The following is a 27,157-nucleotide window of genomic DNA, read 5'->3' as shown; positions in this document are numbered from 1 at the left end:
CGTCCACCTCCGGGCCTCCTCGTCCACCTCCAGGCCCCTTGGAACACCTCTGGCCCCTCATCCATCTCCAGGCCCCAACTCTGGGCCCCCTGCCTATCTGCGGGCCCCGTTGGTCCCCGCCGCCCTGCGCCTGCAGCACACCTCTCTGCAAACTTCCCTCTAATTTGGACTGGCCCTCGCCCCGCCCTCCTTGCCCCGCCCCCCTCCCTCTCCGCAGGTGGGCCCCAGCGCACCGGGTCTCTTTCCTCCGCGGGAACTCGGGGGTGGGGGGAGGGGACGACCACGACTTCCCTCCGGTGCCTGCACAGTCGGCCCCGCCCAGTCCCCGCCCCCCACTCGCCATTGGTTGTGGGCGGACAGTAGCTCCACCCCCGGACCCGCCCACTGCTGGTCCTCGGCCCGGAAGGGTGTAACAATTAACTCCCTCCCCGCAACGAACCCCGGGCCCCGCGCTTCCGGCCACCTTCACTCCCGCCTCGTCCTCCCCCTTCTCCACCGTCCGGTGAGCCCTCCTGGCGGGGCGCGGCCTTTCCTGCTGGGTCGCCTACCTACGCAGCTGCGGGGCAGCGCTCTCTGGCGTGGCCCACCCGCGCCTCCCCGGCCCTGGGCAGCGAGGACAGTCGTCCCACCGCCGGCTTCGCCCGTCGCCCCGCGGGCAGGCCAAGATGGCGGCGGGCCGGCGGGGCCGGGCGCGCGCGGGGGCGTCTGGGAGTTGTAGTCCGGGCGCGCGCTGACGCACCTCGTCGGGGCCGCCGGGCGCCATTGCGGGGCGCGCGGGTGAGTCCCGCGAGGAGCCACGCCCGTCGGGGCCGCCCGGTAGGCGCTCCTCGGGGCCCGGGCCAACCGCCGGGCCGCGTCCACCCCCGGTGCTTATCCCTTCGGGCCGGCCTCGCCTTCCTGTTCCCTTCCGCAGGGCTGGCGGGGCGTGTTGCCGGGGGAGGGGAGCGGTCCTCCGGGGCGGGCGGCTGGAGGGAGCCCTCGGTGGCGGCGCGGTGGGAGAGGAGCTGCTCTCCGCCGAATGCAGGGATGTGGGCGGGGAGCGACCTCCCGCAGTTAGTGTCGTGGGGAGCCCAGCACTTCCGGGCGCTTTCCAAGGTCGGGGTGGACTCGTGGTTTACACGGGGAGGCCCAGCCCGGCGCAGCCTCACGCCTCTCTCCCGCTCTCCTCACCAAGGGTCGGCCTTCTCAGATTCTGCCCCTGCCGCGAGAAGGAAGAAGGCATGGCCTCCGCGCTCCCGACGGCCTGGTCCCGAGTGAGTAGGGGAACGGAGTCTGCCCCCGCCCCCGCGTGGGCCCATCCACGGGGACTGGGTGGGACTGGCTGGGCATGACAGGTCCTACCTCGGTGGAAGAACCCTGAGGACTTAGCTTTCCAGGAGGGCGGTTAGAGCAGGGGCCGAGTTCTGGAGGACGCAGAGGGCCAGATTGGGGCTCTTCAGTTTATGAGAGGGCTAAGCAGGGGTCTCCCTCCTTTAGGTTTCAGTAGTTTCTGTGGTATCAACTGAGAGGTGGAGTGAGCTGGGCTTAAACAAAGATCAGGTGGGGATGGATTCTTAACAGAAGCAGCAGGGGCTATGGATGGAAATTGAAGTCTGAAGTGTGTATAAGTCTGGGAATTCTGAAGTGTGGGCATGATGATTCAGCTCAAGGACTTCCCTGTTCAGAGGTGCGCACACTAATCCCAAAGCCCGACTCTAAAGTCTATTGAGAAATAGGTTTTCAAAGAAGGAAGAACCTCGCTCCATTCTTCTGTGTAGTTCCCCTTGCTGTGATCCGAACAGGGTCAAGCCTGGCGTGGCTCAGTTTAAAGCAAAGGCAGGAACAGAGATGGGGATTAGATTTTTTAAAACCAGAGTTCTCTAAAGGCACCTTGCAGACCATCCTGTGCCTTCCCAAGCTCAGTTAGGCTCCCTCCTCCTGCCCACAGGGGTGAGGGAGAGGGCTGGCTAAACAAGAACCTTGGGTTTTAGGAACCAGTGACGTTTGAAGACGTGAACTTGGGTTTTACACCAGAGGAGTGGGAGCTCATGGATTCCATGCAGAAGTCCTTGTACAGGGAGGTGATGCTGGAGAACTACAGGAACCTGGTCTCAGTGGGTAAGGCTGTCCTCCTCGTGTCAATAAAGATCTGCATTTGCAGCATGAACGTGGTGCTTCTGAGGTGTGTGTCTGCTTGTGGTCATGCTGCAGGGGTCAGAGTGGAAATATTTGGGCCCTGGAGCCTGAGAGAGAGGGCTTTCCTTTGCACCTGTAGGAAATGGGCAGTTTCCTGGTACTAATTCTGAAGCTTCACATAGTCCATCCCTTGGAGCCCCCGAAGACCAGGCAGGTGGGTCTATTGGGGATGTATTTGGGCACAATGATGACATTTATGGGCTTTGTGACAAGTCTACAGGAGGTGGTGTCAGTGTCCAGCAGCCCAGGAGAGCATCAGAGACCCTGGCTTCTTTGTCTCTATGGTTAGCATGTCTGTTTTTGTTCTCAGGTCGCTTCCCACATGGCTGTGGCTCCAGGTACCATGTCCATGTTCCACGAAGCAAGAAGTGAGGGGAGGGGACAACCCTGGCCAGCTCTCCTTTCACACATTTAGCAAGATAACAAATTTTCCCCAACGGCCCCCAGTTAGCCAGACTCCCATTGTGTCTCATGGGTCACACATCTGCCCCTAAGTACAAAGGAGTCCAGAGGAGCAAGCAGAGGGATGGAATTATATCACTGCCCTAGAACAGAAATCATCCCCAAGTGGAGGAGGAGTTGAGGGACAGTGCCTGCTGCAGTGGGGTGGCATTTTCTCCCGAACACAGACCCCCAAGCCCTATCTCTTTTCCCTTGAGCAGAACATCAGCTTTCCAAGCCAGATGTGGTGTCTCAGTTAGAGGAGGCAGAAGAACTATGGCCGGTGGAGAGAGGAATTCCTCAAGACACCTTTCCAGGTGAGAACCAGGCTAAAGGGAGTCCCTAAAGGTAACAACCAGCTGGTCAGTAAGGGACTGGTGTCTTGGAAAAGAAGGTGGATAGGGAGAAACTTCTTTGAGCAACACAGACATGCAGAGTCAAGCTCTATTTTCCTCTGGCCTCAGAGACAGGCATGTCCCACTTGCGCGTGAAGCTGGTGCCTACAGCAGATGGTATGTGAGGTAACGTGGGGCCCCTCACCCTGTTCCACCTCTGAGCCCATTCTCTTCCCCCAAATCCCCAAATAATCGCTGTTAACTTTGTGGTTTGTGTCTCCTGCGGTTTTTCTATGCCTATTTATGTGTGTGTATGTGAACTTAAGTTTACATTTTGCATGTGCATAGTACATATAGGTCTGCTTCATTCCTTTTAATGGCTGCAGTATATTTCACATTTGATTTAAATATTTTCTCTCTTGATGGACGTTCACGTTGCCAACTTGTTTTTGCATCAGGGTTCAATGAATTTCCTTGCACATACTTCATTGCACCATTGCACACACCAGCTGACTTTTTGTAGGGTGGATTTCTAGAAATGGAACTGCAGGATCCACCAGCATGTAAGGTTGAAAATCTGGTAGCAAGAAGCTGCTGCTTCTGTTCTTTAAAGCATTTATAGCTGCTCAAGTGCATGAGGCCTCCTTTCCCCCTTTATCACCAGGGACTCATAATGGATTTTTTTAAGGTTTACAGATCTGATGGGCAAAAGCTAATATGTTCACCCACCTTTTGATTTCATTTTTCTCACATTACTGATGAAGTTGCATTTGTTTTCATAAATTTGTGGATTGTATTTTTTTCTTTTATATATTCATGTTCTTAATTCTTTTCTTACTGGTTTGTTTTTCTTTTTTGATTCTTGTGGACTCTGTATATTCTGGATTTAATATTTTAAATATTATATTCCAGACATGATCTCTGATTATTCAAAAGTTTTATAATTTTAGGCATTTTTTTCTTTCGATTCTGTCCTTATTCCTTTGTGGATGCTAGAGTTCATATCCTATGTGGGCAGACTGTACAAATATTTTCCTGTATTTTGGTTCAATTTTTTTTTATTTAGTTGGTTGTCTAGAATTTATCCTTTATGCAGTGTGGGACATGGAAATCTTTTTTTAAAACAATTTCATTCACACACCATACAATCCATCCAAAATGTATAATTGATGGCTTGTATAATCATAGGGTTGTGCATGCATTACCGCCATCAATTTGAGAACTTTCTCATTGCTTCAAAAAGAAAACTCCCATGCCCCTTTTATATCCCTGTTATTGAGACTCTGCTACAGTTGATGAAAGAAGATTACAATATTACTGTTACCCATAGCCCATAGTTTTCATTTTTTGTATTTTTCCCGTATACCATCCTATTATTAATGCTTTGTAATTATGGCATACATTTGTTCTAGTTTATGTGAGAATATTCTTGTATTTGTACAGTCATGAGCTGTTTTGATATCATTTTCTGACTAGATCCTCTTCCTCTTTGTTGCAAATGCCATCTTTGTTGTGGACTAAATTCTCAGTCATCTTGTCAAGGTCTCTTTCAGGCCTCTCAGTTCTGTTCCCTTGATCATGTCTGCGTCTGAGTAAATGCTGGGCTGCTTTAATTGTTGTTGCTTTACCACAAACTTGGATAAATGGAAGTTTCCTTCATTCTTTAAGAAAGCATTCTTGGCTCTTTTCAGCCATCTAGTTTCCAGCAACTTGTAAACGTTTGTTGAAAAAATCTTATTAGGATGTGTATTCCCTCTGATTGGATTTGGAAGTTACTTGGTGGAGAATTGGCCTGTTGGTAAATTTAGCCTGGTTTTGGCACTGATGTGCAGTAAGTGATGTACTCTGCCCACTGACTTCCCAGGCTCTGTTGGACCTTCCCAGCATCTTGGCTTTCGTTGTTGTTGTTATCTGATTGTGTTAGTTCTTCTCCTTAATAGTCTTGTATATTTGTTCCAGGTAAACCAGTCAGTGCAACTTAATTCTTTTTATCATTTGTAATAGTGTTGGTAGATTTTCACCGTTTTCCAGCATGAAGTCATTTTGCCAACAAGTATAATGGAGGAGACGAATGTATTAATAATTCTTAAATCTTTGAAGCAGTTATGTAATTGTTCATCACGGCTCATACTCCCAAAATATTTTGAAGTTGAGTGTATGGGGAGTGAATGTCTGGTATCTGTTTCAGTGGGGAAGTTTCTGGTTTGGAACAAGCGTGATGGTGGATGTTGCTCTGATTCAAATCAATTTGTACTTGAATGAAGAAATAATCATCTATCTCTTTCTAATGAATTTAAGTCGCTAATAGTCCCAGCTTCAACTCCAGTGCCTCCCAAGGTTCATGGGGATTTTCTCCTTTGGCCAGTCAGCACAGTAACATGATAGACACAGAAATACCATTATAATGTGCTGCTAAGTCCATTGATTTTTTTTGGAATTTTTGCGTCAGTATTCATAAACAAGCTTGTAGGGTGGTTTTCTTGTTTGTATGAATGTCATCTTTGTCAACATTTGTATCAGCATGTGCTGGCTTTGTAGAGATAACTGGATGTGTCCCTTCCATCTGCTCTGATGCAGGTAGGATTGGAATTACCGGTTTTGGCAGTATTCAGCTGTGACATCAGCACCAACCCCTCCCCCACCTTTGGTGCAGGCTTTCTGGTCACAGCATAGGACTGTGGTCTCCATGGCAATCTGTCCCCTTTTCTGGACTATTTTCCATTTTTCAGCTTGAAGTCTCAGCATTGACAATTTCTGCTTTTCTTTTCCATACTCAGAGTTATTTCTTTCATTCTCTTTATTGAAAACCAACAGTGAAAACTTCCTTGTTGACTGTTAGGTCACTAAATGGTGACCTTGCACAGTAATGTGAGCATGTTGTACCCCCCCCCCCCCCCCAGTTCCTTCACTCCCCTCACCTGGTCTTGTGGCATGCCTTCCTGCCTTCGTGGTTTGCCTTTTTGCAGTGGATCTGAAGTGCTCAAGGACTCAAGCCCTGTGCAGGCAAACCTGGTGCCTCTGCCATGCACGTTGTCTGGATGATCTAGGAGTTCCTTGAATCCGGCTTCTGTGGTTGGGCTATGGCTCTGCAGGTCTCAGAGCTTCATGCAAGAGCTCAGGATGCAGTGACTGCAGGCATAGGCATGAGGTGAGGGGTGCCAGACTCATACCTGCCTAGTCACAAAAGCAGCCCTTTTGACGATGGTTCCTTTCCATCCCCTTCATTCATCTCACAACATTTACAAGGCCTCTGTCCTGTGCAGTGTACTAAATACTGGGTATCTGATGATAAACCAAAGCCCTAACATAATCCCTACTGTTACAGAATGCATAATAATAGCCTTTTACAAGCAGGATACACCGATGTAATAACAAAAATTATGGTGCGTACTAAGAAGGAAAGGAACAAGGACCAAATAAGGGGAGCAGGGAAGAATTACTCTTCAAGAGGTAGTCAGGGGACACTGCAGGGGTTTCTGAAGGAAAGAAGCCTGCAGACATGTAAGGGTGGTGGGAGGAGCTTTCAGGCATGGGAAACACCACTTGGGTGATTGAGATAAGAGCAGGTGTGGCGCATAGGAGGAACAGAGAGTCAGCTGATGGATTGGAAGGAGGAAATTGAGGGGAGTGTAAGTTAAGTTTGGAGAAGTGCGCAGACATACTGCATAAAGCCTGATAATATGTAAGAAAGCTTTGATTTTCATTCTGGGTACTCAGTAGGAAACCAATTTTTGAGCAGGGGTCTGACATGACTTTTCAGGGCCCACTCTGGGCGCTTGTGGAGACAGAACTGGCAGGGCACAGTGGAAGCAGGCAGGGAGCTACTTCAGCATCTGGGAATGAGGCATTAGTGCTTCGGTGTAGTACAGTAGAAAAGGATGAGAAGAAGCTGGTGTACAATTCAGAAGTAGCTCTGGTGGAGCTAGGTGCAGATTAACTGAAGGGTAAGAAATTGCAGAGAATTCCAGCTTGTAGTGAAGTGTCAGCTTCAAGGGGCTTCTATGACGATTCTTGGTAACATTTATTACATAAATCTATTAATCACATATATATCAATATCTCTTTTTAAAATTTATGACAGGAGAAAAATTACTGGATTTTGGCATTAGTTCTGGAAAGACTTTCTTGAGCAGTGTAAATATAGAGGGGTTTTTTTGTGCTTTTTTATTTTGAAATAAATTCAAAGTTCTAAGAATATTACTAAGAACTGTTGTGTAGCTTTCACCTAGATTCTAGGGTTTTTTTTGAATCATCACATCTTGATTAGAATATTTTGTTAATGAAGCATGAATGAGGAAACCTTAGAGACATCCCGGTGGAAGTTTGAAGCTGGGTGAATGCACTAGTTTGGTGTTTGGAAGGAGGTTCTGGCAGCTCATAAAAACGTGGAATAGAAGGAGTGTAGGTATTTAGAATCGTCATGTTTTACTGTTAGGTAAGTCAGTCATTCCTTGCAGCAGTCTCTTTCCTCCAGCTTGGCATGACTGTTCCTTTCTTTAATGCGGAGAACCGGGATTGAATGCAAAGCTCTGTGTTTCTGAAACAACCAAGGTAGTATACCTCACATATGGAAAGACTGTACCCCCTCCCGTCAGCAAACAGGACTGCAGTGTAGGGATAGTTGTTGAAGTAGAATGTTAACTAGCGTAACTGCTCAAGGCAGATGTCATTCATCCTCAAGAGCACTGATTCGGGAATGATGCTGTGAAATATGGAATGGGTGCAAGTATTAGATGGAGCTCAAACTAAGCCATCATTTGTTGTCCTTTCAAGAGAACATTGCCACACATGTGTGTCAGGTTGAGAGCTTGAAACATAAAGTAGATTTAGTCATTAGGAAAGTGACTCAGGGAGAGACTTTTATGAAGGTCATGATTGTAGGAAAGCCTGCAGAACCTCTAGATTGTCAAGAAGTGAAGCAGGAGATGAACCTTGCAAATATGAATGTAAAATGCTTTCAAATGTAAATCAAACAGTAGTAGAAAATATTTAATATAAGAAATAGAGCATATTTTTACAAGGAATAGAGGGAAATTCTAGATTTCTTCCTTTGTGTGACCTGACAGGACTCAAATAGGTTATAAAATGCACATGTATAGGAAATGTAGGAAATCAGTAGACTGCATTCATCTTATGCAAAAGATAATTCTATAGGAACAAGATAAAATAAATGTGTTTAGTGTAAGGAAGCCTGCTTTCAGCTTCAGTTTTTACCAAGAGAAGGATCCCATATGGAGACAAACCTACAAAGATCTTGAATGTAAGAAATCTTTTTCATGATTCTTTCAACATCTGAGAACTCACAGAGGGAATATCCCAGGAATTCAGTCACAACAGGAAAGGCTTTGGGCCCAACTCAGTCTTAAGAGAATTCATACTGGAGAAAAAACTTCAGTTGTAGGATATTTGGTAAAGTTCTTAGACCAAGTAATTTTATCTGAGCGCTCTGAGACTGAGAATGTGGTTGCTCTGAAAGGGTTTCATGCTAAGCTCCCTTATTCTGCATCATGGGTTATACTAGAGAACCTGTGACTGCAGTCGGTGTGGTAAAGGCTTTGGGTGTCACAGAACACACTGGCAACTAGCACCATAAACACAGAAATAATGGGAAACACTTCAGTAGGAGTCCTCATTATGTTTAGCATCAGAGAACTCCTATGGGAGTTGTAAATACTTCTAAATGAAATCTATGCAGGCCACACATTACAGTTAGCTCTTGCCTCACGTGACAGAATGAAACAAACTGGAGAGAACCCCAGTAAATAATAAAGGTAAAACATCTTGCCTATTTTTATTACAGATAATCATAAGGCAAACCATACATAAAACTTTTGATCCTGTAAGATATAAATGTAGTCAAACATAATACAGGTCCGGCTCCATTATCTGACTTAACATCTAGAGAAAAATAATATAGGTGAGAACAAGCATCATTACTCTGTTACCCCTGTATACCCCTAGTTCCTAGCACAATAAATTATTAGGAACTCAATTATCATTGAGTGTATAAATGGCTGAAGAAATTTGAAGAGGCGAGAGGAAATAAGAATCAGCACTGGAGACTTTGAAGACAAGGCATGTCTTTGAGACAGGAAGAGTTCATAATGGATGGTAAAGAGAATTCTGGAGAGGCATAGCACTGGGAACAACTCAGGGGCACACACTGGAGATTGGGTCAAGGATCCCGAATCCTGAGTGATTTTCTCAAAGGTGTGGCTAGAATCCAGTTTAGTGAAGTATGGTCACATGCTATATGAACTTTTATTTACGAACACTTTACATTCTTTGTCTCACCTTCCACGTTTGCTCTCTAGCACACCTGTGTAGCCTTCCTTGATTTCGTTATTCGGGACACCAGCAGTTGGGTGCTGCTCTCTGTGGTGTAATTACCCAGGGGTGATTTCTAAACCTGAAACACCTTCACTGTTAAGAATGAAAACAAATGAACTAAGCTTTGACTCAAAAATCTTGGGAAAGAAATATCTTCTGAATCCCACTGAAGGAAGGAGAATAAAGATAAAAGCAAGCGTAAGTGCTGCAGAGATGGAGGAGATAAAAATTCAAGGGTTAATTTTTTGAGGCAAACAACACCAAGCCAACTTTGATTAATCAAGAACAAATAAAAGATCATCTAAAAGCCTGTACAGATATCCAGCAATGCATACAATTGTTTTAATTATAGTACTTTGCATGGCCATTTAAATGAATGCTTCAGCTCTTCACATACTAATATGAAGCACTGTCTGATATTTATAATTTTTTTAAAGCACATTCACATGTAGTTCAGTGGTAGAATGCTTGACTTCCATGTGGGAGATCTGGGTTCGATTCCCAGACCATGTACACACCACCACCACCCAAAAAAGTACATTCACATGTGAAGATGCATGACCATGTTTGGGTGATTGCAGATCATCATCTTCTAGAGAAACTTGCAAGATATATCTCTGGAAGGATATATAGTCATAGTTGCCTCCTGAGAGGGAAACTAGTTGGAAGGGTGACTTTTCAGAGCATCTCCTTTCTGTACCTTTGGAAATCTACATTAATTTTTAAAGGTGCTACCCATAACTGCTTCTGAAATGGAAATGGCCATCTTCATGCTATTATCTCTGGTTCCTGGTCCAGTTCCTGATGCAGTGTAGCTGCTCAGTAATTACTTATTGGGTATAGCAATGAAGGAACAATAAAATGGAAAGACTTTTGGGTAAGTGTAAAGTAGCCAAAATTGGTTCCAGAGAAATGTTAAAATTAACCAATTTTGTCTAAAACAAATTAACCCACCATGGTGGTTCAGAGTTCTCACCTGCCATGCCAGAGACCCAGGTTCGATTCCCTACTCCTGCCCATGAAAAAAAAAAAAAAAACCTCATAGTAAAACAATTTAACCAATTGCATCTCAGTACTGATGTAGGCAGAGTTTTTCTGAATTTGTATTAAAAGATAATTCCCATGATATATGAATGACTCAATGATATGACATTAGATGGAGCATTAACAAGTTCTTTCTTCAAAGTATATGTAACACTGTTCCCACCAAAGGACAAAATGAGTAAAATATTGAAAAATAATTTGCAGCTTTCAACAATTAATCACCTTTAAAGAAACATTCTCTGAAATACTGCTACAAAAATAAGAGTTCAGCCAGGTGATATATTGCACAATAAATTTGCAGAAGTAGTAGCATTACCTTATACTAGTAATACCAGTTTAGATCCATCATGAGGAAAAGATCTTAGTAATGTTTTTTTTTAACTTTTTTATTGTATAACATATAAACAAAGCAAAGAAATGAAAAAAAAAAGTTTTCAAAGCACTCCTCAACGAAAAGTTACAGTACAGATCCCAGAGTTTATGGGCCACCACATGCTCCTCTCAGATTTTCCTTCTAGCTGCTCCAGAATATGAGGCTAGAAGGCTTCTTATTAACATTTTTTTTAACTACATATATATTTTAATTGGTGGCTAAAAAAAACTACTAAGGAATGAGCTCTATTTTGAAAAAAGTTAAAAGCCATGGGGGCATGGAATAAGTAGAAGGTTTGACCTCTTGGGGGCTTACTAACCAAGACCAGAAGTGTGGTGCCCTGTTTTTTTTAAGTAGTCATCTAACCATCTCACCCAGTAGCCTCCAACACTTGATATGAGTCAAATTATAACGCCAGTGAGTTTTCCTGGAATTTGAAGAAATATGGCAAAATCCAGACAAAAGGCTAGAAAGGCCCAAATATATTTTTCTCAATGGAATTTTCCTCCACCAGAACACTTAGGAATTGCACTGAGTGAGGAAATATTGCTTTAGCACCTGCTTTGATGGGCTACAGGCTAGATCACAGCAATGAACAGGGCTGCCAAGGTACCTAGCTCGTGGGGCTTATAATCATTCCAGGTCAGCCCGTGTGGCTTGTTAAATCTAAGTTGCCTGAACTGAGCTCACCAATGCAACTCCTTAGTTACATTGGCCATCTTTAGGGAGTGGCTGCTATGCGGATGGTGCAGATCTATAACATTTCCTTCAAAATAGAAAGTTCCATTGTCCAGTACTGCTCTAGTGCAAGCCAGAGAGGTATAGTAAATTAATGAACCAGATACTTGGCAATCACTACTGCCAAGAAAGTAAAACAATGAGATATGCTAGGGCGAATGGGGAGGCATTTTTGAGCAGCATGAGTTTAGAATTGGTCAGGAAGGCAGCTGAGAGGAGATGACATTTGAGCTGACAGATGAAGAAGGTGAACCAGGTGAAGTTGGGGAGACTGTCAGGGAGGGGTACAGCAAATAAAAGACCTTGGTGAAACACATTTGGGCACATTTGAGGAAAAGGAAGATGGCAGTTATGGGAGGCAGCACCCTTTGGTGTAAAGAGCGTGAAAGAACAGTGTTTGGATTCCAGCGCATTTGTTCCCCAGTGTTGTGGCCTTGGGCATGTTTCTCGCCTCTCCAGCATGTAAGAAGTGGACACCACTGACCCCTGGGATCACAGTAAAATAATATTAGCACCTGGTGTATAGACCTTCATTAAACTATAGCTACTCATTGATTTGCAGACTAATTTAAAGATGATCATGAACAGCCTTTGGCAGATCCTACTTGGGCCCAGTGTTCCGATGCTTTTCAGCATGTACAAGTCCCAGGTGGCTTCCTCAGCAGCCCAGTGTGTGAGGCAGACTTAAGAGGTGATGCACCAGTGTGCTAGGCAGAGTCAAGAAGGGAATAGTGGCAGAAAAGGTGGGAAGAAGTGAGTTTGGGGCATCCAGCACTGGAAGGGAGGAAGCAAAAGGAAAAGATGGGAGTGTACAGAGAACCAAGGAGAGCTGAATTAAGCATTCCTGACCCTGCACCCAAACAAGCTGTTGGAAGGTCAGTATTAATAGTTATCAATATAATTGTGGAATATAGTGTTATCGCTTAGGACACCTGCTTTTTTCAGCATTCTCTGAGTACTCAGATAATGGACTCAGGCCTATTTATTATTCTGGAATGGAAGCAGCAGAATGTGTGTTGTCATATCCTCTCTAACTTCCACGTTTGTGGCTGTTCTGATTCACTGTGGCATCCTCCCTTTCTGGTACCCAGTAAGTGCTTTATGAAAGCCATGTCAGGAAAGCATGTGGGTCAGAGCTCTTCTGCAGCAGGCACAGCTGGGCTGCAGATCCACTGGGCCCCAGAACCATTCATGAATAAGCTGCAGAGTCCCTGACATCCAAAGTCAGACACCTTCAAAGGCTGAGTCAACATTTTATGAGTATCAAAACAAGATTCTGAAAAGCATTCCCAGAGCCCTATGAAGAGGAAGAATAAAAGACAAAAGAAAGGAAGTGGGAGGGAAATAGAATAAAAAGAATCCAACAGCTACTTTCCGGGGTGAGGGACACAACTAAAATCGCTATGATTAACCAAAGAGAGAAGTGTTAAATATTACAAAGTTATCAGGTAAGACTGAGAAATAGGATTCTGTTTAAGTGTCATGCATAATTATTGCTCAAAGTTATGCATCTGACAGGGAGCGCCCCCCCCCTCAAGAAATATAGGTTCAATTGGTGCCTGAAACGTGTCCAGCCAGCACTGCTGGCTGCTGGAGCCTCTGGTGAATTCCTTTCCCTGGCTTTACGAGTTACCCTCGGGAAATCAGGAACTTCGGGGGGCGGGGGTAACTGTACTCCAAAATCGTAAAGAACAAGAAGGGAATTAAAGGCAAGCCCAGAAGAATGAAAATAATTCAAAAGCTCACTTGGGGAAGGTGGGTAAAAATAAATCAAACGCCCCCAAGTGCGCTTATCGAAATAGAAAAATCACTTTTAAGTAGGGAAAAAGTTGCGAGCCATGACTAAGAAAAGCTTGCCACAGCGCTTGTCTATTTCGCAACCCTAAAAGCTCGCAGGAACGCGACCCCACACGTCCTGGGCGACTCCTGACCGAGCTGTCTCAGTCGGATTGCCAGCCAGCAAATTCCGGTTTCTGGCAGGCCTGTTAGAAATGAGTAAGTGTGGAGGCCACGAAGAGCCCGGGTTGTCTGGAACCGGGGAGGGAGATCTGTGGGGACGGTGGAGGAACTCTGAGCAAGGGAAGGAAAATGGACTAGGAACATGGTTGCTTGTCACCGCAGGGGAAAGCGGTCGCGCTCTCCCCCGGCCCGCGTTACCCGAGGGGAAAAGGTACTTGGGGAAGGTGAGGACAACCTCCAGCTGTGCGAAGGATGCCGGGCCTCGGGCGCCCTAGGGCGGGGCGCCGAGGAAGCTGCGGGACGTCCCCGGTAAGCAAAGCCCCGCTCCAGAGCTTTCTAGCGGAGAGACGGGACGCAGTGGAAATCCGCGGGGCTGCAACGTACCGGAGGGTCATCCTGCGCGCCGAGCCGCCATCTCAAGATGGCGGCCCGGAAGTGGGGCCGCGGGGAGCTCCTGGGAGTTGTAGTGCGGCGCGTTTCCGGCGCGGCAGGAAGCGGAGGTCCGTACTTCCGGTCTCGGAGCAGGTGCGCCTTGGGCTCGGGTCGGCCCTCCTCTCCCGCCTTTTCTTCCGCCGCGCCGGTTTCCTCCCCTTCGGGCACAGCTCCGGTGGTTTTACTCGTTATCTCACGCTCTCTTATCTCCACTTTTTGTGACGGCAGCGTCAGTGTCGTTTTCTAACGTTCATGCGGAGTCTCGGTTTTTTGGAACGTGTCCTGACACTGCAGTTTGGCCGCGTCCGGCACGAGCTGCGGGGTTAAAGGGCACGCTGACCGGCGCGCGGAGGCCGCAGGGACTGGGAAGCTCCCCGAGGCGGGGGCGGCTGCTCGGGCCGAGGGCCGAGGGCCGTGAGCCTAGGCGGCGTGTTCGTCTGTCTCTAGTTGGTGTTGGGCTGGAAAGACGGGTCGGCGAGAGCAGGGTGGCTGGCGGGTGCCGACAGGGTCCCCACCGGGGTGCGGTGAGGACCTCCCCGCCCGCATCTCACTGCTCGCACCCCTGCTGGGCTGTGGCTAGCCCCGAGTTCAGGCTGTGCAGCTTCTGTCCAGGCCTGTTGTGCCTGTTGGTACTCAGACCTGCACGGGTGGAAGTGGAGGCTTGCTCTTGAGGTCAGCCACGCAGTTCCTGTTTTTATTAAACGTTGTGAATCTTATCAGAAATATGTCAATCTGTGGTTATTCACATTTTTAAAATTTATTTTTTAAAGCCTTTGTTAAGCTTTTTAGAATTGCTTGGGATTTTAGAAAGCTTTTAAGGTTTCCTTTCTGTTTTGTGCTCCCCATTAGCATTTCTGGACGGTCCTTTTGGTTCAGCAGTTGTACGGATGTGGGCTCTGCCTGCCAGCCCTGAGGCCACTCCATTCCCTAGGCCTCCGCGTTCTTATGTCCCCGAGTGGCAGGGGCACCCGCCACCGTGTCTTCTCATCCCGATGCCTCTGTTGTGTTTTGTTTTTTTCCCCCACAGTTGTATTGGGATATAATTCACCTACCACACAATTCACCTGTTTTAAATAAACAGTTCATGGCTTTTGGTACATTCAAAGAGTTGGGCATCCGTCACCACAGTCAATTTTAGGGCATCTCATTCCTAACAAAAGAAACTCAGTACTCCTTAGCAGTCATCCTCACCAGCCAGCCACAGACAACCACTAGTGTACTTTGTCTCAATGGATTTCTTTATTCTTTTTGTACATTTCATATAAATTGGATCATACAGTACGTGGTGTTTTGTGACTGGCTTCTTTCACTTAGCCTACGTTTTTAAGGTTCATCTGTGTTGTAGTTTGTAGCAGAATTTCTTTCGTTTTCAGTGGTCAGATAACATTCCAGTGTACAAATAAACCACGTTTTATTTATCCACTCTTCAGTTGATGTGCATTTGTTTGGGTATACTTCTTCACTATTAATGGATAATAGTTCTGTGCATGCTTGTGTGCAAATATTTGTTTAAACATGCTTTCATTTTTATTGGGTATATTTGTAGGAGTGAGATTTGCTAGATCATATATTGACTCTGTGTTTCACCTGTTGAGGAACTGCCCTAGTGTTATCTAAAAGTAGCTGCATTTTACATTCTTAACAGCATAAGAGGTTTCCAGTTTTTCCACATCCTCATCAACACATGCTATCACATCCTAATGGGTGTGAAGTGGTATCTCTTTGCATTTGCATTTTTTTTTTTGTAGCTAATGATGTTGTGCCTGTTCTCATGTGCCTATTGGCCATTGTCTTGTTCTGCCCTTTTTTGTTAACATATTGACATATCTAATAACTTACCTGCTTTAAAAGCAAAATATGTCTAGCGTAGAGAATTTAGAGAATGTAAAGGGGCACAAAGTAGAAAAAAATTTCTAAGGTCTGATTTTATGATGCTAAAATAACCACCTTTTAGGGGTGCTCTATTGCAGAGCTCATTCTGTGAACAGAGACTCATACTTTTTTTTTTGGGAATCTACATATAATGCTTTTCAATTTTTTAAACTCAATATCAAATATTTACTTACCATTAGTTTTTTTGTATCACTTTTTTAAAACTTTTAACTTTTTATTTTTTATTTTTTTCTAAACATAACAACATGCACACATGGACATTCTTACTATATGATCATGCCATTCTTGGTATAAATCAATAACTCACAGTATCATCACATAGTTATATATTCATCATCACGATCACCTCTCAGAACATTTGCAACAACCCAGAAAAAGAAATAAAGAGAAAAAAGAAAAAAATTTCGTACATACAGTACCCCGTCCCCTTCTCCCTTACCAATCACCAGCATTTCAATCTACTAAATTTATTTTAACATTTGTTCCCCCTATTATTTATTTTTAATCCATATGTTTTACTCATCTGTCAATAAAGTAGATAAAAGGAGCATCAGACACGAGGTTTTCACAATCACACAGTCACATTTACGAAAGCTATATCATTATAATGGCTATTGGAACACAGCTCTACATTTTCAGGCATTAACTTTTTATTTTAAAGTTATTTCACATTTTGCTCTGCTTTGGCTTAGGGTATCCTGGGGCTTTACTGGACTGTGAAGTGGATCCTCTCTCTGCTGAGGAGAGTGACTCTAGCCCCTTGACGAAGATTGAGCTCGTGGAGATCCTCACACTGAATCAGGAGGTGGCCCGACCCCGGAATGCCCAGATCCGCGCCCTCTATGCTGAAGAGGGAGGCCTAAGCCCAGAAACCCCCAGAATGCAAACTGGACAGCTGGGCAAGCATCCAGCTGACCCTGAGGCTGCTCACCAGAGGTTCCGGCAGTTCCGCTACCAGGAGGCAGCAGGTCCCCGTGAGGCCCTGGCCCGGCTGCGTGAGCTGTGCCACCAGTGGCTGCGGCCCGAGGTTCGCTCCAAGGAGCAGATGCTGGAGCTGCTGGTGCTTGAGCAGTTCCTGAGTGTGTTGCCTGGCAAGTTCCGGGCATGGGTGGAGTCACAGCACCCAGAGGACTGCCAGGAGGTGGTAGCCCTGGTGGAGGACATGACCTGGGTATCTGGAGAGGAAGGTGAGCGTGGTGCAAGGGCCAAGAGAAGGGTGCACTCCCATGGGGACTTGCTGTGGGATGCCTGGTGAGGAAGAGCTGCAGTCTTCTCTGGAGGGGTGGCGGGAGGGTCACACCTACTCCGTGCAACTACAGTGTCTGTACCCCCTAGACGTTTCCCCATCCGAGCTCTGGACGCATCCCTGCTATGGTGCCTACCATTGCCCTCTCTCTAGGACTCTGAGAATGGCCTCATGTCTGTAACAGTTTGTTGGAAATGCAAATTCTCGGCCCTGCCCCACACCTACTGTCCAGTTTGCAAAAGCTGCCAGAATGCAATATACCAGAATGGCTTTTACAAAGGGGATATAATAAGTTACAAGTTACAGTTCCAAGCCTATAAAAATGTCCAAATTAAGGCATCCAGGGAAAGATACCTTGATTCAAGGAAGGCTGGTGGGTCTGGAACACCTCTGTCAGCTAGGAAGGTACATGGCGGCATCTGCTGGGGTTTTTGGTTTCTGGTTTCAAACACCTCCCCCGGGGGCATTTTCTTTCTTCAGCTCCAGAAGTTTCTGGCTGTGTGGGCTGTGTCACTTTTGTTCTCCAAGCGTCTTCATTGGCTCTGCTCTGAGCTCTCCAAAATGCTTCCCCTGTTAAAGGACTCCAGTAAACTAATCAAGATTGACCTGGAATGGATGGGGTCACATCTTCATCTAATCAAAAGGCCACACCTACAATCAGGTGTCACATCCCCATGGAGATCATCTAATCAAAAGATTCCAACCTACAGTATCGAATCAGGATTAATACATGGCTTTTGGGGGGTACATAATAGCTTCAAAGCAGCGCACTTACTGACACAGAAAGCCTGGGGTTGTGTTCTTTAGCAAGCCCTCAGGCAGCGGGGGGAAGCTCATGTGTAAAGTGCTTTGTGTTCAGCCCTTTGGGAACCCTGCCTCACCACGACCAAACAGAAAACCTGGTTTCAGTTCCACAGGAGTCTTCCTGCTAGCAGCAGGCACTCTGTCGGGGGTATGATAAAGTGGTGACTGCAGCAGGTGCAATGATTGGGACTCGTGACCCAGGCAAGCCAGCATTTGAGAGATAAGGACACATGGGACAAGTGCTGGGCTTGAGGGGAGCCGTGAGGGTGACGGTGGCGGAGGGTAAAAGTGGAAATTCATCAGGTGAGGAAGGGGGCAGGGAAGGAGGTGCCATCCAGAGGAGCAGTGCTTGTTCCAGCCCCAACGTGGGAGCAGCCAGTCAAAAAATGGAGAGAAACTGGACAGGTCTGTGGTGGGAGGGAATGAGGAACAGGGTGGGAAGCCCATGGGCACCTTGGCGGGGTTTTCATGCTGCCTGTAAAGCAGTGGGAGCAGTCCTTCCCTGTGGTCTTAGGCAAACATGGCATGATCTCGTCTGAGCTTTAGAGTCTCATCTGACTGAGCGTGTGCTGGACAGTGAATTTGGGCAAGACTAGAAGTCTTGTCATGACTAGTGAGATGGTAGAGCCACAGCTCCCTTGGCTGCAGGGCTGAGGACAGAGTACTGATCAGAAACATATTTGGGAGTGATTCTCTGTGGGGCGTGGTCTCTTGTCAGGCTGCGTTCCATGGGGCAGGGACACTTCTGTAACAGCCGCTGCACCTTTCCACGTTCATAACTGCCCGGCAGTGGGGGGTGCCCAGGCACTTGACTGAGGATGTGACTGAGGAGGGTGAGGGAGAAGTCCAGTGGGTGGCTGGTGGGATTCGCAGAGAGCGAGGCAGACAGCAGCCATGCATCCCCTGGGTCAGAGGCACCGAGTTTGGGGCACCGTGGTCAGCAAAATAATGGGTCCCGGTGATGCTCACATCCTCATTTCCAGGGCCTTTGAATACGTTCACTTACGTGGCAGAAGGTGCTGTGTGGGTGATTAAGTTAAGGGTGTTGAGACAGGGAGACCATCCCAGGTTATCGGATGGGTCCAATGTGATCACAGGGTCCTCCTAAGTGGGAGGCAGAAGGGTCGTTGGGCTCAGGTCAGGAGGGCAGCAGAGGTCGGAGTTCGGAGTTGCGTGAGGCAATTAGCCAAGAAATGCAGGCAGTCCTGAGAAGCTAGAAAGGGCCAGGAACAGATTCTGCCGCAGCCTTCTGGAGGAGCTAGACCTGCAAGCACCTGGGCCTGAGCTCTGTGAGGTTCATTTAGACTTCTGATTGCTAGCTCTGAAAGAGAATGCACGTGTGCTGTTTTAAGCCAGCAGCAAGTGGGAAACGAACATGAGACAGTAGTGGGGCTCAGGTCCAGGTGATTTAGCTCCGGACAGGGCCAGATCCCGGCACCCCATCTGTCCTCAGCTCCTGTCCGTGGGGGTCTCCATGATCACAGTCTGCATGTGTGGCCTCCCTCTTGGTGTTTCTCCCACCTTTGGCTCTTGTTGGTTGGCTGCAGCCCCTTTTCGTTCTGAATCAAGTGGCTTTGGCGGGAGGCTGGATAGCCTGACTGGTACCACATGGCAGGGTGGGGTCAGCCTTACGAGAAGCCGGTGGACCCTGTGAGGTCATGAGGAAGGCTGGGGTTGAGGGAACTGTGGTTGGAAAAGGACTTGGGGCTGGGGCAGGGCTTTTGTTTTCTGGGTGGTAGCAGCTTGGTGCAGTGCACATAGAGATGGAAACAGCTGCAGGGGCAGGAGTATGCAGGATGGGCCAGGGGGCCCCATATCCCACCTCCTTGGGGTGACGGGAGGAAGGGGGTGCCCACACAGGCAGCACAGAGGCCTTGGAGGCAGGAAACACAGGGCTCTGCCCCTACAAGGGCCCAAGGCAAGCCACCAGGGCAGCAGGGATATGAGGCATTGGGCTGTAGAGGCAGACCGGGGTCTGAAGTGGCTCCCAGGAGATGGAGAGAAGGGGCCAGGGCTCTTGACAGTGGGGAGGCCGGTGCCCTGAAGCATCTAAGCTGCCCTGAAGCATCCAGCTCTGGGGATTTAGGCAGAGGCTGGGAGGGGAGCTGGTGAGGGCAGCAGGGGAGACAGTCACAGGGCCAGTGTAGGACGTGTCCCTCACCCTGACAGAGGAGTCTTAGCCTTGGCTCCTGCCGGGGCAGCGTGGGGCCTATGGGAGGGGCTGAGAGGTGGCGTTTCCCAGAGTGGGTGGCCAGCACCACACCCCATTGGATCCCTTCTTGCTCCTCAGCTCAGCCTGCCCAGGGCCCTGCCTCGTCTCTAGAGATCACTGCTCAGCAGCAGGAGGAGGAGGTGGAGGCCGCCATCTGGTCAGTGGCAGCTTTGCCTAAGGTGAGTAGCGGGCATTTCAGAATTCCTCTGAGGTGGGCACCCCCCCTCTCGAGGCTTCCCCTCTTCCTGTGCCCCCACCTGGCCTCTGGACTCTCTGGAAGAAGGGCCTGGCAGTCCTGCGGTTGAGAAGCACCAAGGCAAGGAGGGAGGGGCACTGAGCGGTGGAATGGCCAGCGGCTGGGCCACGCAGGCCACGTGTAGGCCCCGGTCCAGCTGCACACATGAGTGTTTTTGAGGGACATGGGATTAGCTTCACAGAGACTGGGACAGAGCATGGTGTTGCTGACCAGTGAGGCGGGAAGTGATGGCGGGGGAGAGTTTTGACCAACTTGGGGTCATTGTCCTCTACAAGCTCCTTTTCTATTCACTTGAAAATTTCCATAACACAATATGAGGAAGAGTGTGGGCCTGACACTGGCGACGGTGGTGGGGTGGACTCGGCAGTGGCTTCTGTTGTGAGTGGCCTGTGCTGGCTCTAGCACACAAGCGAATTTATCAGCCTTGTGACCGAGTCATCCAAGTGCTTCTGGGTAACGGGGGAGCCTGTCCCACGTCCCATCTCCTGACTCTGCTTTCCCATGTATCAGTTACTCTCAGGCAGCCTTTGCCTGGGTGGGCCCCCCAGTTCCCCATGTGAGGTGGGGGGGGTCTTCTCCATGTCCTATCAGCTCCCCGACAAGGATGGATCATGGCCTGTCCTGGCTGACCTCTCATCCCAGGTCAGCCCTAGCGTCTGCTAAGGCTTGGGGGACATGTCCCAGAAGGGAAGGGGAGTGCTTAGGGCGGTGTAGGGCTTGTCTGAGGGTCTGACAAGGGTGTGGAGGGTATTAGTGGGGAGCCACCCTGAGGGTGGCTCGTGCTGTAGAGGGTGTGAGCAGTGACTGGTGAAGAGGTGGAAGGAGCAGTGGAGGGGTAGAGGGGTAGAGGGATGGAGCGGTGGAGGGGTGAAGGGGTGGGCATTTCCTGCTCCGATGCTGAAGTCCACTCTACTGGACGCTTAGAGAATGAACTGCCTTGAGATTTGGAGGGGTGCATTTACCCCATCACCATCGCCACACTCCAAAGGTTCACGTTGTAGCCCTGCTCTCCTGCCGTGTCCAGCCGAGCATATGAAATAGTTGGGGATACATGGGTGCTGTTGCAGGAGCCAGTGACCTTCCAGGACGTGGCAGTGGACTTCAGCCGGGAGGAGTGGGGGCTGCTGGGCCCGATGCAGAGGACCGAGTACCACGATGTGATGCTGGAGACCTTTGGGCACCTGCTATCCGTGGGTGAGTCCTTGTCGTGTGGGCCACTCTGGTCTCCCCAGGCCCAGAGCCATTGCAGGCTGCCCTCAAGAATCTCTTCCTGATCCTGAGGCTGGACAATTGAGGGCTGGCGCTGCCCACGTGTGTGCGTCTGCTCCTAGGCTCGAAGGCTGTCAGCAAGGTCATCCTCTCCCACCTTGTCTGCTCCATTCTCCGGTTAAGGTAGTCACATTCATGGAGCCAGGCAGCAGGGAGGCCATGTGCCCTGGCCTGTATGCAGATAGGAAGGAGATGATGGCATCTGAACCAGGGCCACGTCCAAGTGTTTCTTAGGCTCATGACTTTTTTTATTGTACAGTATTCCAATCCACGCCCAGTATAACCTGCAAACCTCATTAGCCTTCATTTCTCCAAACAGCCCTGCCAGCTCAGCGTCTCATTCTCAGTTTATACACAGGAAGAGTCAGCTCAGAGAGGTTGTGTGGCATGTCCAGGGCTGGGGAGCTGTTATTAGCAGAGCCAGCGGAGGGTTAGGATTGCTAGAGGGATAGAGGCAGCCTCAGGTCCACCGAAGGACTTAATGTGCCATCCACCCTTAGGGGTGTAAGATGAAAAAGCAGGGATGCAGCCACATTAGAATATTCCTCAGGGTGTCTAGGCTTGAGGGGATCAAAGTCTGAGTTTGGTGCGTGAACACTGACCCAGTCCTCTCTGTGATACTCCTGCTGAGTGCCCTCCCCTGTCCATTGAGCAAGCTCACTGTTCCCCTTTACTGCTTTTTACAGTCTTGCTCAGAGTACTAAAGAAAATCAGTCAACTTTTTTTTTTGGCAACTGGGTGTTTGTGACGGTTTTTATTGTGGTAAAGTACACATAAAACTTGACATTTTATAGCGGGTGGTTTGGTGGCATTAAGTACGTCCACATTGTGGGGCAGCCATCACTACTGTCTATTTCTAGAATTTTTCATCTCCCTAAAAGGATACCCCATACCCATTATCACCCAGCTTTTACATACTTAATTGTGTGTGTCATATCATCAAGCCCATTCTGGCATTTTTCTCTCTACAGTATCCACACCTTTGGGGTTTCTTTCAGGTTGGGAAACTACCCTGGAGAGCAAACAGTTAACTGAGGAAGAATTAGCTCATGGCCTGAAAGTAGAAGAATTCTCAAGGGGTGATTTCAGCTTGGGAGACGTACAAGGTGAGGTCCCAGAAGCCCTGGACACAGGATTGACACAAGTAGAGTTTTCTCAGGATAAAACAAACCCTCCAGAGAAGGACTGTGAAAGTTGTGAATCTGGGGCAAATCCTGGTCTCCACCCCAGCCTCCTTTCACCCCGAAAAACTCCTACTCGGAAATGTTTGCGCAAACGTAGCACACGGATTAAACGTATGAAGCATAGCTCACACATAAAAATTTATCAGAAGAGCTGTGAGGGGGAAAAAAACAGGGAAAACAGTGCTTGTGGGAAAAAGAAAGCCTTCAACCAGACCACTCATCAGATTACATTTACGAGGATTCACAAGGGCAGCCAAGTTTGCCGATGCAGTGAATGTGGTAAAACTTTCCGGAATCCAAGATACTTTTCTGTACATAAAAAAATCCACACGGGAGAGAGGCCCTATGTGTGCCTGGTCTGTGGGAAAGCATTTATTCAGAGTTCCTCCCTCACACAGCATCAGAGGATTCACACTGGAGAGAAGCCGTTTGAATGTCACGAGTGTGGGAGGGCCTTCAATGACCGCTCGGCCATCTCCCAGCACCTGAGGACGCACACTGGAGCCAAGCCCTACCAGTGTCAGGACTGCGGGAAGGCCTTCCGCCAGAGCTCCCACCTCATCAGGCACCAGAGGACTCATACCGGGGAGCGGCCCTACGTGTGCAAGAAATGTGGAAAGGCTTTCAGCCAGAGCTCACACCTTATCGGGCACCAGAAAACGCACAACGGGGGCATATGCAAGAAAAAGTACCTTCCCTTGTAGCTGCTGAGCCGGCTGTACCCTCTGCTTTTTATGTGATTCTTTAGGGTACTCTCACAGGCCTGCCTGGGTTTTGGAACTGAATGTGAAAAGGAAGTTTTGAATGAGGAAGTTCCCAAGACCAAAGGACAGCCAGGGAGGTGGCTGCACTTCATGAACCAACAGGCAAGCAAAACTGGTGGGGACTCATTGCTAATGAATGTAGTGGTTGGGAAAAAAAGATTAATTTTCCAGTTGATTTTCTATTATAATTTGTTCATTCATTCATTTGGTTATTATAAATTTTAATGAAGCCTGAAAATCCTTATAATATTGAGTTTAAAAAGCCATATACCAAATAATTTGTACAGATAATTATATCTATAGTAAATGTTACACATATGGAAGAACTAAAAGAACATAGATAAATGACCTATTTATATATTTCTATGGTAGCATCTGTGTTTTTTCCTTTTTCCGTCCTATTGAATATCTTTACAATAATGATTTGATATTTAAAATAGGGCATACTAAAACAAAAGAAATGAAATTGTCAGATTGAATTCTTTACCAGTCCTAGCAGCTTCTACGCAAAACTGCAGTGACTGGGCGTGGGAATTTCATGTGAGTGGAGATGAGTGGGTCATTCTGTTCCTTACAGCATTACTGTGATATATTTGGTGTGAGGAATAGGGACCTTGAGGAATCACTGGAGATCCAGATAAATGGAAACCTCTGGCAAGTGCGAGGGCTTGGGAATATCCATTTGGTTAACCTTTTCACTTTAAGGACTCCTGAGAGGAAGGGAGCTGCCCCAGCCAGGTGCCCGCGACTGACTTAGGCAATGCACTTGCAGTACTACGCCATGTATGTCTCTGATGCCCAAATTTTACAAGATGACAGATTAAAATTATTTGTTCAGGTCACAGCCTGTAAGCCATGGATCCAGCCCCAGATCCATTCCATCCCTCACTCTTGTCCTCGGTAGAAAGTTCAAGATGGGAAATGTCTCGAGTCCTGCCTAAAATCTCCAAATATGTTTTCAAACCTTGGATCAGCAACATTTAGGTTCATCAGTATTTGTTGTGTGCTGCTTTGTATGGCCTCCACAGAGCCCTTGCAGTGAGGCAAGTTGTACCTTCTGGGGTAAAAGTGTTCGAGTCTTTTCTCTTGGAGACAAGATCATTGGAGAAGCAGTGAGGGCAGGTGTCTGGAGTATGAGGATGGGGCATCAGCAGCCCTGATTGCTTTTCATGTGTCAGGCACAGGGTTTGTGGCCACCACATCATATTTTATCATTTCAACCTCATGCAGCACGTTAGAGATGTGAGTATGTGGGGTTAAAGAACTTGCCCAGGGGCCAGTGGCAAGTAAATAACAGCCCCCCTAGTTATTCAGAGGTCTCCAGCATCGCCTCTCAGAGATGAACCAAGAATTGGGTTTGGAGGTCAGTAACCTCTCATTCCCAGATCTCAGATTCTAGACCAAGAGGCCAGTCCAAAAATGTCATGATGGTTGCAGTAACAGAGGTGGTGATTTGAACTAGCTCTGGGAAAATGTGTATGGGAGCAGGCAGAGAGGGAAAGAACATTCTAGAATATGGGCAAGTACAAGGCCAGCTTAGGAATGTAGTTTGGCTGGATGTGCCTAATATCCCTGCTGTGTAACAAGAGCCCCAAAAGTTAGTGGCAGAGAACAACAGCTATCTTAATAGGCTGTTGTATTCTGTAGGTAAGAAATTCAGACAGAACATGCAGAGAGATGATCTGTCTCTGCTCCATGATGTCCAGTTCAGCTAGGAAGACTTGAATGGCTGGAGTCAAAGGATCCATTCCAAAATGGTCTCTTCATCTCATGGCTGGCACCTGGATCGAAGTGGTTCCAAGGCTGGGCTTAGTTGGGACTATCCAACAGCCCCCTCTATGAACCTTGGGCTTTCTCACAGCATGGTGGCTGGGTTTCAAGAAGGACTGTCTAGAGTCAGCGTGACAAGAGAAGTGGGTGGAGGCAGCATGGTCTTTTTTTGATCTGGTCATAAGTTCCAAGGTGTTACTAAGTTCCACACACCGTGCACCTGTTACCAGCCACTCACTATGGCAGCCCAGATTGAGGGAGGAGCTGGTCTCCACCTCTTGAAGTGGGAGGTGGCAAAGTCAGGGAAGGCAAGAAGTAGAGTGGGGACTGTCTCTAGTGAGGAAAGTCTGCTGTTAGACCCACCTGTGCACTCCATGCAGGGAGAGGCTGCGGGCAGGAAGCTCAAACACCGGGCAAGAGGGTCAGACGCAGGCCTCCAACCTGGCTCTGCCCCTCACTGAGCCCAGTGATGTTAAGAAAGTGATCCTGGAATACCCCCAAGGGCCAGTTTCCCCAGGTCCAGCACACCAGTCAAGCGGTGGGTGGATTCTGCTGCATTCACGTATTTAACGAGCATATCTTATAATTTGCCAAGGATTCAAAAGTCATTTCTTTGTCCAAACATGGCTGATTTTTGCTACTGAGATTATCTTTTATTTATTGGGCCCAACCAATTGATTAAATTGTGTGATGAGTTCTAGTAGATTTTGCTAAGCTTTTTCGGATTGCCAGTTAATTTTATAACGTTTCTAATCTTTATATACTTTTCTTCTTGAATATATAAAAACAAAGTAATAGATTTGATTGAAGAAAAAAAAAATTACACGGACTCCCTCCAGGCAAAGAGACTGTTATCCTTCTACATTTGGCTTCAAAATCTTCCCTGAGAGCAAGAACCACACACATTTTCGCTACTGGGAGGTGAACTGGTCTCAGGGCCTCCCCTTGAGGACTCAGCTGTCCCTCCGAGCTGTGGGCCTCACCTGGCCGTTAATGCGCCCCGGCCTCGCGCTTCCCGCCGGGAGGGTCCGGGGTCTGTTAACCGCCGTGTGGAGGAGCTGCTTTGCAGGGCTCCGACCCGGGTTCTCCAGCGGCCACGGGTGCTTCCCCCTGCGCGCTGCGGCCCAGTAGCGGTGGCCCAGGAGGGTCCGAGCGGGTAGGACCGCCCGGTGAGGACGGCGGGCGGGCATCCGTCAGGGGAGAAGCCAGGGAGTCAGCCCTACCCGGGCTCAGGGATCCGGGCGCCAGGGAAGGCTGCCGGGAGAACGCCAGACCCGGGCCCGGCAGGAAGCGGCGGCCTCCAACCCCCAGGAGGCCCCGCGGCCGGAAAAGAAGCGCGCCTGGAGCTGCCCAATCAGCGCGCCCTCTGCTCGAACGGCTTCTTCTGTTACCCAATCAAAGGCCCGCTCCGCCCAATCAGCGCCTCGCGTCGCCCAATCGGCGCTGTCTCCCGCCGTCGCCTCGCTACCCAATCAGCTTTGGCTCCTCCCGACGGGCTTCCGGGCTGCCTGAGGCGCCGCGTGCTTCTGCGTGGTCGGCTGCGCGTGGTGAAGGCGTTGGCGAGGCGCGTGCGGGAGACATGTGCGGAGGGCTGAGGGCCTCCCGGGGAGGGAAGTGGTCTGGGCTGCGGTCTTCACGAGGAGGGCGAGTCCGGACAGACCGGAGCAGCTTGGGGGTCCGGCCCTGGGCTGGGGGGCGTCCTCGGATTTGCCGGGGGGTCCCGTTCCGAGCTGGGGAGCATCCTCAGGGGCCGCCTGGAGGTCCCGCCCAGGGCGCTGCTGCTCCGGGCGTGGGAGGGCTCTGGGGCCGAGTTGGGCGTTACGGGGCTGCCCAGGAGTGCAGCCCGGAGGAGGCGCAGGCCTGGCCGACCCTCCAGCTACAAGTGAGTGCTTGCGGCCCTCCGAAGTTCCCCTGAGAGGCGAGTCTCCACGG

At 48.5% G+C, this 27,157-nt stretch overlaps 1 protein-coding gene across 10 annotated transcripts; it reads left to right on the top strand.

Moving 5' to 3' along the window:
* The first annotated feature begins 378 nt into the window (after positions 1-378).
* Positions 379-23,838, top strand: ZNF274 (zinc finger protein 274). 10 transcript variants are annotated; one of them, XM_077130516.1, is made up of 9 exons: positions 379-502; positions 1,175-1,253; positions 1,971-2,097; positions 2,255-2,329; positions 2,838-2,933; positions 16,413-16,907; positions 20,061-20,161; positions 21,306-21,432; positions 22,479-23,837. In XM_077130516.1, exons 2-9 carry the CDS (start codon positions 1,221-1,223, stop codon positions 23,393-23,395), a joined length of 1,971 nt encoding a protein of 656 aa, XP_076986631.1. In that variant the 5' UTR covers positions 379-502; positions 1,175-1,220; the 3' UTR covers positions 23,396-23,837. The 10 variants fall into 10 exon arrangements, with proteins under 10 accessions (XP_076986631.1, XP_076986632.1, XP_076986633.1 ...); XM_077130517.1 differs by lacking the exon at positions 379-502 and adding an exon at positions 728-777; XM_077130518.1 differs by lacking the exon at positions 379-502 and adding an exon at positions 739-816 and having other exon boundaries at positions 22,506-23,837.
* The last annotated feature ends 3,319 nt before the right edge of the window (positions 23,839-27,157 follow it).

This window comes from Tamandua tetradactyla, chromosome 16 (genome assembly GCF_023851605.1).
Source record: "Tamandua tetradactyla isolate mTamTet1 chromosome 16, mTamTet1.pri, whole genome shotgun sequence".
In the NCBI taxonomy this organism is placed as follows: Eukaryota; Metazoa; Chordata; class Mammalia; order Pilosa; family Myrmecophagidae; genus Tamandua; species Tamandua tetradactyla.
Note: the sequence above shows the minus strand (reverse complement) of the source record. Positions and strands in the feature narration are given on the sequence as shown.